At 47.6% G+C, this 13,033-nt stretch overlaps 1 protein-coding gene and 1 pseudogene across 2 annotated transcripts; one reads left to right on the forward strand and one right to left on the reverse strand.

Moving 5' to 3' along the window:
- Positions 1-735: 735 nt before the first annotated feature.
- Positions 736-2,351, forward strand: LOC307221838 (adenosine receptor A1 pseudogene; annotated as a pseudogene). Its single transcript has one exon. The product of its transcript is annotated as an adenosine receptor A1 pseudogene (transcript).
- Positions 2,352-9,338: 6,987 nt separating this feature from the next.
- SNRPD2 (small nuclear ribonucleoprotein D2 polypeptide) lies at positions 9,339-13,033 on the reverse strand. The gene is made up of 3 exons (XM_079989283.1): positions 12,881-13,033; positions 11,345-11,524; positions 9,339-9,798 (listed from the first exon to the last, which is right to left on the reverse strand). Coding segments are annotated over exons 1-3 (357 nt in total). The 5' UTR covers positions 12,883-13,033; the 3' UTR covers positions 9,339-9,623.

A 13,033-nucleotide genomic window follows, 5' to 3' on the forward strand; every position in this document is an offset into this window, starting at 1 on the left:
GTGTTTTTATATATGTTGGAAGACAACCAGAGTGGCTGGGGCAACCCAGTCAGAAGGGCAATGTATAAATATTATTATTATTATTATTATTATTATTATTATTATTACAATGGAACCTCGGTTTTCGAGCATCTCGGAAGCAAAATGTTTCAGTTTTCAAACACCGAAAACTCGGAAGTGAATGCTTCCGTTTCTGAATGCACCTCAAAAGTCAAACGGCTTCCAAGGCGTGTTTTTCCATTTTTTCAATGGAATTTTCCAGCTGCCCATTGCGCCTCGGTTGTCAAATGTTTTGGAAGTCAAACGGTCTTCCGGAACAGATTACGTTCGACAACCGAGGTTCCACTGTACAGTGGTACCTCGGGTTACAGACGCTTCAGGTTACAGACGCTTCAGGTTACAGACTCCACTAACCCAGAAATAGTACCTTGGATTAAAAACTTTGCTTCAGGATGAGAACAGAAATAGCGGCAGCAGTGGGAGTCCCCATTAGCTAAAGTGGTACCTCAGGTTAAGAACACTTTCAGGTTAAGAACGGATCTCCAGAACGAATTAAGTTCTTAACCTGAGGTCCCACTCTTCTTCTTCTTCTTCTTCTTCTTCTTCTTCTTCTTCTTCTTCTTCTTCTTGGATAGGATGTCCCTATTTCCCTCAGAGAAATGTTGGAGGGTATGCAATACCTATTTATCAATTAACTGAACTCTTCCCCCCTTCCCTGCCCCATTTCACAGACTCCTGGGCTTCCTCGGGACCCACAAGGGCCCAGCAACCTGCAGAGTCTGGTGAGCTTTTCCCTAACAGCGTCAACATGGCTGCTGCTCCATAATGGCTGCCTATGACCATTCGCTGTCCATGCAGCAGCAGCCGCTCCAAGCCGTGAACGCCACGTCGCCTCCGGCCCTGGACGTCCCCTACTTGCTGAGCGAGAGCCTGATCGCGCTGTTCTCCATCGTGGGTAACGTCTTCATCTGCGCCGTCGTCCTTCAGAGCCGGAAGCTGCGGGCCGTCGTCACAAACTACTTCCTCGTCTCACTGGCCGTGGCAGACGTCTTGGTTGGGGCAGTGGTCATCCCTTTTGCCCAATTTACCGATCTGGGTTTGCCACGCTACCGGTCGCAGCTCTGCCTCCTGATGTTGTGCATGCTGCTGGTTTTGACGCAAGCCTCCGTCTTCGGGCTGCTGGCCATCGCCGTCGAGAGGTATATCTCCATCCTCAAGCCTTTCCAGTATAAATCCTGGATGAGCCCCCTCAACGCCCTCCTGGTGATCTTGGCGTCCTGGGTGCTGGCTCTTCTGATCGGCCTGCTGCCCATGATGGGCTGGCACAAGCCCTTGCCGGCCAGCGGGGAGTGCCTCTTCAACGACATCATCACCAACACCTACATGGTCTACTTCAACTTCATGGCCTGCATGCTGGCTCCTCTGCTGGTCATGATGGTCCTGTACGGGCGCATTTTCCTAGAGGTCAAGCAGCAAATCCGCAAGGTGGCCGAGGGAGAGGTGGACGTCAGCGCCCAGGAGAGGCGGCGGATGATTGTCCGCAAAGAGCTGCAGACGGCCACGTCGCTGTTCATCATCCTCTTTTTCTTCACCGTCTGCTGGCTCCCGGTCCACATTCTCAACACGGTCATGCTGCTCTGCCCCACCTGCCCCATCCCAAACCAGCTCATCCTGGCCTCCATCATCCTCTCACATGCCAACTCCGCCATCAACCCAGTCATCTACGTCTTCCGCATGAGATCCTTCCGGAAAGCCTTCGAGAGCACCTTTTCGGGCATCTGCTCCTCCCCCGCCACGGATGCCTTCTCCACCTCCAGGATAACGCCTTCCAATGTCTCGGAGGTGCCTCTCCGGAATCTGTCTTTGCCAGGGAAGTGAATGCAGCATCTCAGATTGAGGCTGGCGGGGGGTGCAAGGCAGGAGGCCGACAGCAGGTGGTGCTAGAGCCGATGGCAGGTTTTACGCCGGGAGGCAGGAAGGGAGGCGGTTGGCTGAGGGTGGCTGAGGTTGGTGGGGCAGTGCCCCCGTTCACCCGAATGGACCAGTTTCCGCTACAACTTCCTGATGTGACCGTCCACCTGCAGAACACAGATGGGCGAAGATGTCGAATTTCACTCCTTTTCCAACCTTTTCCATCTTAAATTCTGCTCTCTACATTTCCACAACAACTAACGTTTTCCGTTAAGAAGTCTTCACGAAAATTCACCAGCATTTTAGTGAAAAAATTTCCCTTGCATGTACACGTTTTGCATGCACCTTTCCCTCACAGATGCATTTTTGCAAGGCGATTTCCCTTAATATAACGCATTTTGGAACATCCTTGATGCTCACCTGTGCCTTAATATGCACACTATGATATGGGCATTTTTGTGCCGCGTGACTTTTTGCATTGCAAAATTCAGAGAAAGGATGGCTGGGTTTCTGTCCACATTTCAGAAAGTACAAGCTTGCTTTTAAATGTGAAGTGACTCCAATTCCCCTCCCATCCCTAAGAGCGCTCCAGGTCAGGGTTCCAGCCAGGCCAGTCATGCCCTTTCGTGGACACTCCGTTCTACTTAATTCCATTTTGTCCCTTACCCAACAATCAGTTGCATCCCCTGTCCCCTGGGCATGCTCGGTCGCCAATGGGGTGTTTTTGGGTTTCTAAACCTCTCCCGCCGTAGGGTTTCCCTCCCCAAAAAGACTTATGCAAAGCTGGGAAGTTTCTCCAAAGTTCCTCTCCCCCTTGAGGACAGGTTGGGCTATTTCAGCTACATCAGAATATACCCGTTTTGCTATTGGTACATAGCATATGAATTGTGTGCTGCGGGAAGGTCTTCCATCTGACATTGTTTTAACTGGACAATTCCCTTGATTTGCGGCTAGGATTATGGGGAGACGGGGAATGACACCAGCTCCCTTCCGACCTTTCATTGGTTTTATAAACCGGTTGCTGCATGAGATTTGGTATCTACGTTCTCCACAAGAGGGTGCTCCAAGACTTCGCACACATTTAAGTCCCCAAGCCCCTTCCTGTGCTGCCCATCGCCACTTTTAATTCCTGAAGAGAGAAAGCAAGAGCACCAGCTAGACTCAGCTGGAGTGAGGAATCATACCATTTCCCTGTGTATGCTGTTGAAATGCTATCCTGAATGGGGCTGTGCAAACCTGTCAGTTTCAGGTTCTCTTGGTTTCTAATTTTTCCAGTCCCAAATTCAGTCTCGCCAGAGTGGCGCGTGCTCTAGTTATCTCCTGTTTGGACTACTGCAATGCGCTCTACGTGGGGCTACCTAGAAACTACAAGAGACTATATAATACCAGTCCTGAAAGACCTGGTATTCCAGTACGTTTCCGAGCACAATTCAAAGTGTTGGTGCTGACCTTGAAAGCCCTAAACGGCCTCGGCCCAGTATACCTGAAGGAGCGTCTCCACCCCCATCGTTCAGCCCGGACACTGAGGTCCAACGCCGAGGGCCTTCTGGCGGTTCCCTCGCTGTGAGAAGTGAGATTATAGGGAACCAGGCAGAGGGCCTTCTCGGTAGTGGCACCCGCCCTGTGGAAGGCCCTCCCATCAGATGTCAAAGAGAACAACAACTACCAGACTTTGAGAAGACGTCTGAAGGCAGCCCTGTTTAGGGAAGCTTTTAATGTTTGATGCATTACTGTATTTTAATATTTTGTTGGAAGCCGGCTAGAGTGGCTGGGGAAACTCAGCCAGATGGGCAGGGTATTAAAAATAAATAAATAAATAAATAAACAAACAAACAAACCCCGCCCATCTGGCTGGGTTTCCCCAGCCACTCTGGGCAGCTTCCAACTGAATATTAAAGCAATACATCATTGTCTTTTAAAAGTAAAATAGTTGTTTATTGCCTTGACATCTGCTGGGAGGGCGTTCCACAGGGCAGGTGCCACCACTGAGAAGGCCCTCTGCCTGGTTCCCTGTTACCTCACTTCTTGCAGTGAGGAAACCGCCAGAAGGCCCTCGGCGCTGGACCTCAGTGTCCGGGCTGAATGATGGGGGTGGAGATGCTCCTTCAGGTATACAACCTCTGCTTAAGTGTATAAAAACTACGCATGGCATGGCGAAAGCAGGCAGAGGTTTTTCTCTCTCTCATTATTCCAGAACTCAGGGACATCCAAACTGAAGGTTGGAAGATTCGGGACGGATAAAAGGAAGTTCTCCCTCATGCTGCACAGAGTTAAATTATGGAATTCGCTCCTGCAAGAAGCAGCGGCGGCTGCCAACTTGGATAGCTTTAAAAGAGGATTCGATAAATTCATGGAGGTCTATTGATGGCTACTAAGGAAATCAGCCCTGAGTGCTCACTGGAAGGACAGATCCTGAAGCTGAGGCTCCAAGACTTTGGCCACCTCATGAGAAGAGAAGACTCCCTGGAAAAGACCCTGATGTTGGGAAAGATGGAGGGCACAAGGAGAAGGGGACGACAGAGGACGAGATGGTTGGACAGTGTTCTCGAAGCTACCAGCATGAGTTTGACCAAACTGCGGGAGGCAGTGGAAGACAGGAGTGCCTGGCGTGCTCTGGTCCAGGGGTCACAAAGAGCCGGACACGACTAAACAACTAAACAACAGCCACAATGGCTGTGGTGCACATTGTCAGAGGCAGTGATGCTTCTCAATAATAGTCTCCGGGGACTACAAACTGAGAGGCTCGTCCTGTGCTCAGAGTCCCCAGAAGTATCTGCTTGGCCACCTGAGAACAGGACGAGATGGACCACTGGCCTCACCCTCTTCTTATGGTCTTCTCCAGTGCTTTGGGCTTCAAGCTGGTGAGAGGTATCGATGGGTCCAGCCAGGACCTGGCAGTTCTCAAGCTTCCCCTTATCAGCCTCCTCTCCCTTTCGTCCTGAATTAATCATCAGGACTCCGCTGTCTCCCTGTTTCCTGAACATGAGTTGTCGCCTCTGCAGAAACCTCTGACTTGTCGAAATTGGAGCCCCGTCCTGCGCTAAACCCGAGCTGCAATATTGAGCTGGATCTCCTTGCCTGCCTGGATGGATGGATGGCCGGGCTGGCTGGCTGGGGGAGGGGGTGGGATGTTGGGGGGAGAGAAGAGACATATTGGCCAGAGCCTCCTGCTTTACCAGGGGACTCTGAAACACTTCCAAAAGGCTTATTCACTATGGGCCAATTCACACCTTGCAAAACAGAGGAGTCAACATGCTGTTGAGAAAGATATCCATTGCCTCAGGCCCAGGATCTTTTGCAGGAAGTCTGCTAATCACCGATTTCCATAGATGTGCAGAAGTAACTTACACCATCTGCATATCGGATATATTTCCTGGAACTGCAGTCTGGGTGGTCTCCCCTTTGGCCACCCCTGCTTGCTAGTCCAGAGTGCACTTGTTCCATGATGCATACTGTATGCATGTGAAACATGGGCCACTTGTAAACGCCATCTCCAACTCCTCGAAAGATTCCATCAACGGTGTCTCCGGAAAATTTTACACTTAGGGAGACAGGTAAACTAATGCCAGTGTACTGGAAGAAGCAAAGATCACCAGTGTCGAAGCAATGATTCTTCAACATCAGCTTTGTTGGACTGGTCATGTTTGCGGATGCCTGATTATCGTCTTCCAAAGTGAAACTATTCCGAACTTAAAAATGGAAAGCGTAATGCTGGTGGTCTGCAAAAGAGGTTCTCTCAAGGCAAATATAAAAAAATGTAGTATAAACACCGACAACTGGGAAACACTGGCCTGCGAGCACTCCAATTGGAGAACAGCCTTTACCAAAGGTGTCATGGGCTTTGAAGACGTTTGAATTCAGGGTGAAAGGGAGAAACGTGCTAAGAGGAAGGCACGTTTGGCAAACCCTCACCGTGATCAACTCTCGCCTGGAAACCTGTGTCCCCGCTGTGGAAGGATGTGTGGATCCAGAATTGGCCTCCACAGTCACTTACGGACTCATTGTTAAAACCGTGTTTTTGGAAGACAATCTTACTCGGCTATGAGTGATTGCCAAAGAAGACCACTCTGAACACCTGAGGAGCACTGCTGAAAGTAAGTAGGCACAGCCAGAGTTTCATCAGCGGCTGGATAGGAAACAAGTTGGTGACTCTATTTATCCCACTTCGAGTCTCTCGATAGAAATGTCCTGAACGTGGAGGAGCCAGTTTTGGCTCCCAGACTCCAGCTACCATTTCCTCCTGCACAAGTACCACCTTTTTCCCCTGTGCGGAAGGCTCTTGAGTGATAAGCAGCTCAAATCACGCTCAGCATCCTTCAAGCTCAGCATCCTCTCTTCACAAACCACCACCACCCGCCCTTCACAGCTTCGGGCGCAGAATCTGAGTTGGGGCGTTAGAACGGAGCAGAGGGGCTGACTTAATGGATGAGCTTTGGGAAGTTTCAAAATTCAGCAGTTAGCATTTACTGGACTGTTACATCCAGAAAGCACAAAAGCACATCCATTATTCAGACATGTAAGAAAAAACCTGGAACCATCAGCGCTCACCTGTGAATGCCAAAATTCACCAGATTCAGACACGTAATTAATTACCATTTCCAGCTTGTTAACAGTTCCCACTGAGCTTCAAAATTCCGAGGTGCACATTTTGTGTTTCATCTTCGGGGAGAAGTGGTTAGTTTTTAAGACCTGCGCAATATCCCAAGTCTTTCTCAATTTGATGGGCCTCTGCACTCCTCGTTCAATGCAGTGCCCATGAGCCTGAAATCATTTCTCAAATCCCTTCCTCCCTATCTACCATGCTGAAAAAAGCACAGGGCACCCCAAGTAGCCTAGTCGTCGTCCCCCCACCCCCCGCCAGGCACCTTCTGACGATTCGTCCATCTGTCCCTGTATAAAATTCCCCAGTGTAGCAGCAGGTTTGTGTTGCTGTGCCCCGTTGACTGATTGCCCTCCCCTAGGGGGTAACCGATACTTTAAGTAAATTTGTTTTTAAGCAATGCTTAAGACACAGCTCGTAGGACGCACTAGGCGGTAAAAGGTTTGCCCTGTATCAAAGCAAGACAAAGTCACTTTCAGAGGCTGGAGAGGGTTAGGGTTTCACCTAGGGGCTGGGAGGAAGCCAGCTGGGCCGTAGGAATGAGCTCATGCTGACATAGGGAGAGGAAGAGATGGACAGACAATAGAGAGGAATAGATACCAGGCACAGCCATCAGCAGAAGAAGCAGGCTGAAATACTACGGGGAGACAGCTTTGGGGTTTAGGAACAACCCTAGCTTTCCTCAACCTGGTGGCCTCCCAGATGGTTCAGACTGCAAATCCCATTAGCCTCAGTAAGCAGGGGGTTACAGGAAGAACAGCCCCAAAGCGTCATGTTTTATGAAGAGTTACAGTGTTCTACTTAAGAGGCAAAGGGAAATGGCTGCAGCTCAGTGGTGGAGCATCTGATCTGAATGCAGCAAGTCCTTTGCTCAGTCCCTGGCATCTCCCAAGTAGGTGACTGTATCCTGTCTAAAACCCTGGAGAGCTGTTGCCAGTCAGTGAAGACAGCACTGAGGGAGATCAACTAATGTTCTGAATTAGGCAGCTTCCTGTGCTACTAAATTGAACTTGGGGGAACATTTTCCTAACTCAATTTTGTATTTTTTTTTAAAAAAAGAATATTTCATTGTCTGTTCAAGTTTCCAGCCACAAGGTGTGTGGGATGTGCAGTTGGGGAGCACAGCTTTTAATCTTCTATCTTGGAAACACTTTTCTTCATTGCGGTTCTGCTCTTATATTGTTTGGCTTGACGACTGATTTTTGGCACTTTCTTGCGCTCTGTTGTGTATTTCGTTTTAATACTATGTTCAAAGCTTCGGAAGCCCAAACAGCAGTATATGAATAAATTGTGGTAATAATAAACTGCAATGGTCACTTGTGTGGTTTTTACAACACTCACCAAGGATGCTATCAAATTTTTAAAGAATATACAATGAAATAACGATGCTGGCAAATTGATGCAGAAGCAGTTGTTGCTGTTGCTAATTAAATTTGTACGCTGCCCTATAACTGTAGATCTCAGGGCGGTTCACAACATAAAATTACAATATTAAAAACACAAAATACACCATAAAAATAAGAACAAAGACAACCCAATAATCCCTCCATCTGCTGCTGCTGATCAGTACATTTATGCAATGTTTTGGGATATGAATTTGAAAATTCCCAAGACTGCAAATTGGTCCAAATTTTGTTTCAAGTACAGTTGTACCTTGGAAGTCAAACAGAATCTGTTCCGGAAGTCCGTTCGACTTCCAAAACGTTCGGAAACCAAAGGGTGGCTTCCGATTGGCTGCAGGAAGCTTCTGCAGCCAATTAGAATCTGTGGAAGCCCCATCGGACGTTTGGGTTCTAAAGAACATTCGCAAACCGGAACACTCAGTTCTGGGTTTGCGGCGTTCAGGAGCCCAAACATCTGAGTACCATGGCACGACTGAACAGGCATATTGTATTATTCCGTCTCTAGGTTTCTTTCTGACCAATACATGTTAAGTTTTTAAGAGTCTGGAGATATTTTTAAGGAATGGGGAAAACAGAAGTGAAGAACTTTCCTCTACCTTTTAGCTAAAACCTACATGCCTCAACAGCAGGCTTGTTCCAAACACTAGGACTTGCAGACAGCTATGTCCAAGTCAGTGAAGCCACCAGGGCCCAGAACACAACTTCTGTTCTCATACCAAATGAAGATGTTTTGCTGCGCTTGCTGGTCAGCTGTAGGGAATGCTGATAAGGGGTGGGGATATGGATAGACCTATATCAGTGGGAGAAGTCAAAAGCTTTCAGTTTGGGGTGTGGCTTCTTTTCCTATCTAATGCTCTCAGCACAGAGGACTTCAGGCTCCAAGCATGTACCATATTTTTCGCTCTATAGGGCGCACCGGACTATAGGGCGCACCGGACTATAGGGCGCACCTAGGTTTTTTTGGGGGGGGGGAATAAAGAAAAAAAATGCAGCCTTGCCGCCGTTCCTGGAGCTTGCGGGCTGGGGCAGCACTCTGAAGGTTTGCGGATAGCTGCCTGAAGCCCGGGGTGCACAGCGCTGCGCTCCCCGGGCTTCGGGCTGCTATCCGCAAGCCTTTGGAGCCCGCCGGGCACTCCCGCCGGGCTCCGAACGCTTGCGGATAGCTTCCTGAAGGCTGGAGAGCGAGAGGAGTCGGTGTGCACCAACCCCTCTCGCTCTCCAGGCTTCAGTGAAAGCCTGCATTCGCTCCATAGGACGCACACACATTTCCCCTTCATTTTTGGAGGGGGAAAAGTGCGCCCTATAGAGCGAAAAATACGGTAACCCACAGCTCAGCTCCCACCAGCCACAAGATTCCCATTCCCTTCATTGCCATCAAAAACTTCACCAGGCAGAAGAGCCTGTGCCAAACAAAAAAGCAGAAAGAGGATGTTAACAAAATGTTTATTACAAAAGAAAAGGTCATCAGGCAACATATATGAACATAACCAGGTGTCTGGGGATTGGAAATTTCGTCATCACCTCTATGAATAGCAAAAAGCCTTGCACTTTCCTTCACTGGGTACTCATTGCTCAAAAATACTTGTAAATGCTAAGAAGATGCTATTGGCTAAAGCCACCAGCGCACCTTAGCAGCCTCTTGCTGGTTTCTTGATTAGACCAGTTTACTGGACTAGGCTCTCAAGCACCTACAGCCTGCTGACAGCCTATTATTTGCCAGCGATTAGGGGGTTCCTCAACACCACAATGACTGAATCTCCACGCAGGAACATCTTGGAGATGTAGCGGTCCTTGTTGACAGGTTTCGATTTCTTCTTGCCTTTCCCACTCTTGGGCACCTCTGTCCACATCTCCTTAACGTTTTCCAACACCATGTTGCAGTGCCTGGTGGGGAGAGGAAGCTGTTACCTGGATGCAAGGCTCTCTCTTCCCTGCTACCAACAAACACGCCTCTCTCTGTGACTAAAGAACAACCCCATTCTCTAGACTAGAAGAGTCCAGAAGAAACTCAAAAGGGAACTGTTCAATTCCGAGTGCACAAATTACACTGTTGTTAAATTTATAAACGGATTACCGCCGCAGGAATAGGATGGGCACTATCAACACACATCTCAGTTGACAAAGACCAGGATAAAGAGATGCATATTCAGCATTTGCTGAAAGCTCGGTAATGAAGAAACCAGACACGGACAGGAAAATAGGATTCCAGAAAGAGAGGTCAAAACTAGAAACAGAATTGTTAGAACCCAATACTAAGAACTTATCAAGAATGTATAACTTGCTGTTGAAATGGAATACACAGGATGAAACGGTGAAATCAGCTATGATTAAATGGGCACAAGACATCGGCCATGATATTATGTTTGCTGACTGGGAACAGTTATGGACTACCGGTATTAAATTTACTGCATGTAATGCTTTAAAAGAAAACATTATGAAAATGATCTATCGGTGGTACATGACCCCAGTCAAGCTTGCAAAAATTTATCATCTGCCTAACAATAAGTGTTGGAAATGTAATGAGACTGAAGGCACTTTTTACCACCTTTGGTGGACCTGCCCAAAGATTAAAGCTTTCTGGGAAATGATCTATAATGAAATTAAGAAGGTCCTTAAGTGGACTTTTCCTAAGAAACCAGAGGCTTTTCTCTTGGGCATGGTTGGCCAATTGGTGTTAAAGAAGGATAGGATTTTCTTTATGTATGCCACCACAGCAGCAAGAATTCTACTGGCAAAGTATTGGAAGATGCAAGAACTACCTACTCTGGAAGAATGGCAAACAAAGGTGATGGACTTTATGGGACTGGCTGAGATGACGGGCAGAATCCGCGACCAGGGGAAGGAGACAGTGGAAGAGGACTGGAAGAAATTTAAAATATATCTTAAAAATTATTGTAAAATTGAGGAATGCTAAGATGTCATGGGGTAAGAAGCAGAGAATTGCAGCTGTAACTAAAAAACTAAAGGAAATTTAATGAAAGGGAATCAAGATAATTGACTAAAGGGTTGCTAAAGAATCACTAAACAAGGATGCAGGGATGGGGAGGTATGGGGAAGTCAAAAGAAAGAAGGGCATGAAATTATAATTTTGAAGTTATATTGGTTTAATTGTTTTGTATGTTTTTGTTTGTGTTTTGAATTTCTTGTTTTGTTTTTTTTGTTCTGTTTTTATTATGTGTTTGAAAAACGAATAAAAATTATTAAAAAAAAAAAAAATGAAGAAACCAGACACATTGTTGTGGGGAGAGCATTCCTCAACTCTGGGGCTGCCAGAGAATCCCCTCTCCTGGGCCAACACCCCTCTCCCTGAACTTCTGAAGGAGATGGAACTACCAAAAGGAAAACGTAAACTGGAAATCTGCCACTTATTTTGAAAGTCTGAACTTAACCTGGCTTTATTTACTTCTGAGCAAACGACAGAGGATCCTACCTGTCAAAGGCTTTGACCCGGCCAAGCAGTTTCTTGTTGTTTCGACAGTTGATTAGCACCTGAGTATTGTTTTTGACGGACTGGGTGAGAACAGAGAGGGGCCCTGTGTTGAACTCTTCCTCCTCCCTCTTCTGCAGCTCCTCTGGGGTCATCTCACTCTTGGGCTTGTTTAAGAGGCTCCTGAGGAGGAAGAAAAGAGACGCCGCTTGTCAAGTCCCATAGGATAACTATGCAGGCATCTGGTGTACGACAACCAGCACCGACTAAATGTGACTTGGCAATATAAAATATGTTCTAGTGGTTATACGACTCATCCTTTCATGGCAAGCATGGAAGAAGCACTGTGGTGCAGGGGTGGTAGAAGGAAAAAAAGAGAAAGATCCTAACTATCAAGAATCATTATTCCTCCACTCAAACATTTTAAGGCAGTAGACACAACCCACTGAAAGTCTCCTGTGCAGGGGAGCGATGGGATTAGTGTGGAAGCAAAATCTCTGCTGCTCATAACTAACAGGGAATAAAATTATCCTAACTGTTGTTGTGTTGTTGTTGTTTACCCACCCTTCACCCTAAGGGCCCAGGGCAGATTACAGCGATCAAAACACAATATTAAGAAACAGTTTTGAAACAAGTTAAGAGTCACAAACTCTAAGGTTTAAAATATGCACCCAATTACTTTGCTACATAGCGCCCTTTACCAAATTGAAGGCAAGGTGGTTGGAAACCTGCTAACGTGGGACCCTCCCATCCGAATCGGCAAAATTATTCAACTAGCCACTGGGAAGCATCCAAATAAGCCAAGAGGGAAGAATCTGGGGACCCTGGGTGTGAGGAAGAGGCCAGTAGCTGGATCAGACCAAAGCGGGGAAGGGGAGGCAGCGAGTCCCGGCATTTTGTTCTTAAGGCAGCCAACCAGCTGCTTGTAAGGGAAGCCCAGAGGCAGCGCATGAAGGCCATGAGAAGAGGATGGTGTCAGGGAGTGGAGGGGGGGAAAGCTGGGGGTAGCCTTTTCAAAAAGGCAGCGGGAGCCATTTAATTCCATGAATGCTTTGTTAATGACTGGTTTCCACCACGACCCCCACTATGTTTTTAGCTGCTCCCTCCCTCTCTTTTCTTTTTACAGGTAGGTAGCCATGTTGGTCTGCCCTAGTCGAAATAAAATTTAAAAATTCCTTCCAGTAGCACCTTAGAGACCAACTAAAATATCTGAAGACGTGTGCATGCACATGAAAGCTCATACCAATAACAAAATTAGTTGGTCTCTAAGGTCCTACTGGAAGGATTTTTTTAAAATTTTGTCTCTCTTTTTTGTAAGCCTTCTTGAGTCCCTGTAAGGGAAGAAGGTGGGGCATACATAAATACGGCAGTAATTATAACGCTCTTAAACAGGGGCGCCTATTCGAATATTTACGGTATAGTGATTAGGACCCCTCCCCCCAAAAAAAATCCTGACCCACAAGAAAGGGTACCTCCCCCCCCCCCCAAAAAAAACCCTGGGCTCCTTCTCTTCCACCCCCCTCCCCGGCCCGTCCTCACATGGCTGGGCCCTTCTCGTCTTCCTAGCCGTCGACTCGCGCGGCGAACTGCTCCGTCGCGGGTTTGCAAATATGAGTGCCTTCCCGGGCTTCCGCTTCCGGGGCATTTCCAAGCCTGCCCGACCGGCCCTTCCAGGCCTACCGTCTCTATGGC

This window comes from Podarcis cretensis (assembly GCF_951804945.1).
Source record: "Podarcis cretensis genome assembly, chromosome: 8".
Classification (NCBI taxonomy): domain Eukaryota; kingdom Metazoa; phylum Chordata; class Lepidosauria; order Squamata; family Lacertidae; genus Podarcis; species Podarcis cretensis.

Bases quoted from the DNA above. Each gene is read 5' to 3' on its own strand.
- SNRPD2 (XM_079989283.1), bottom strand. The intron at 9,799-11,344 runs GTAGGATCCTCT...TCTCCCCACCAG, and splicing joins CGGGTCAAAGCCTTTGACAG to GCACTGCAACATGGTGTTGG.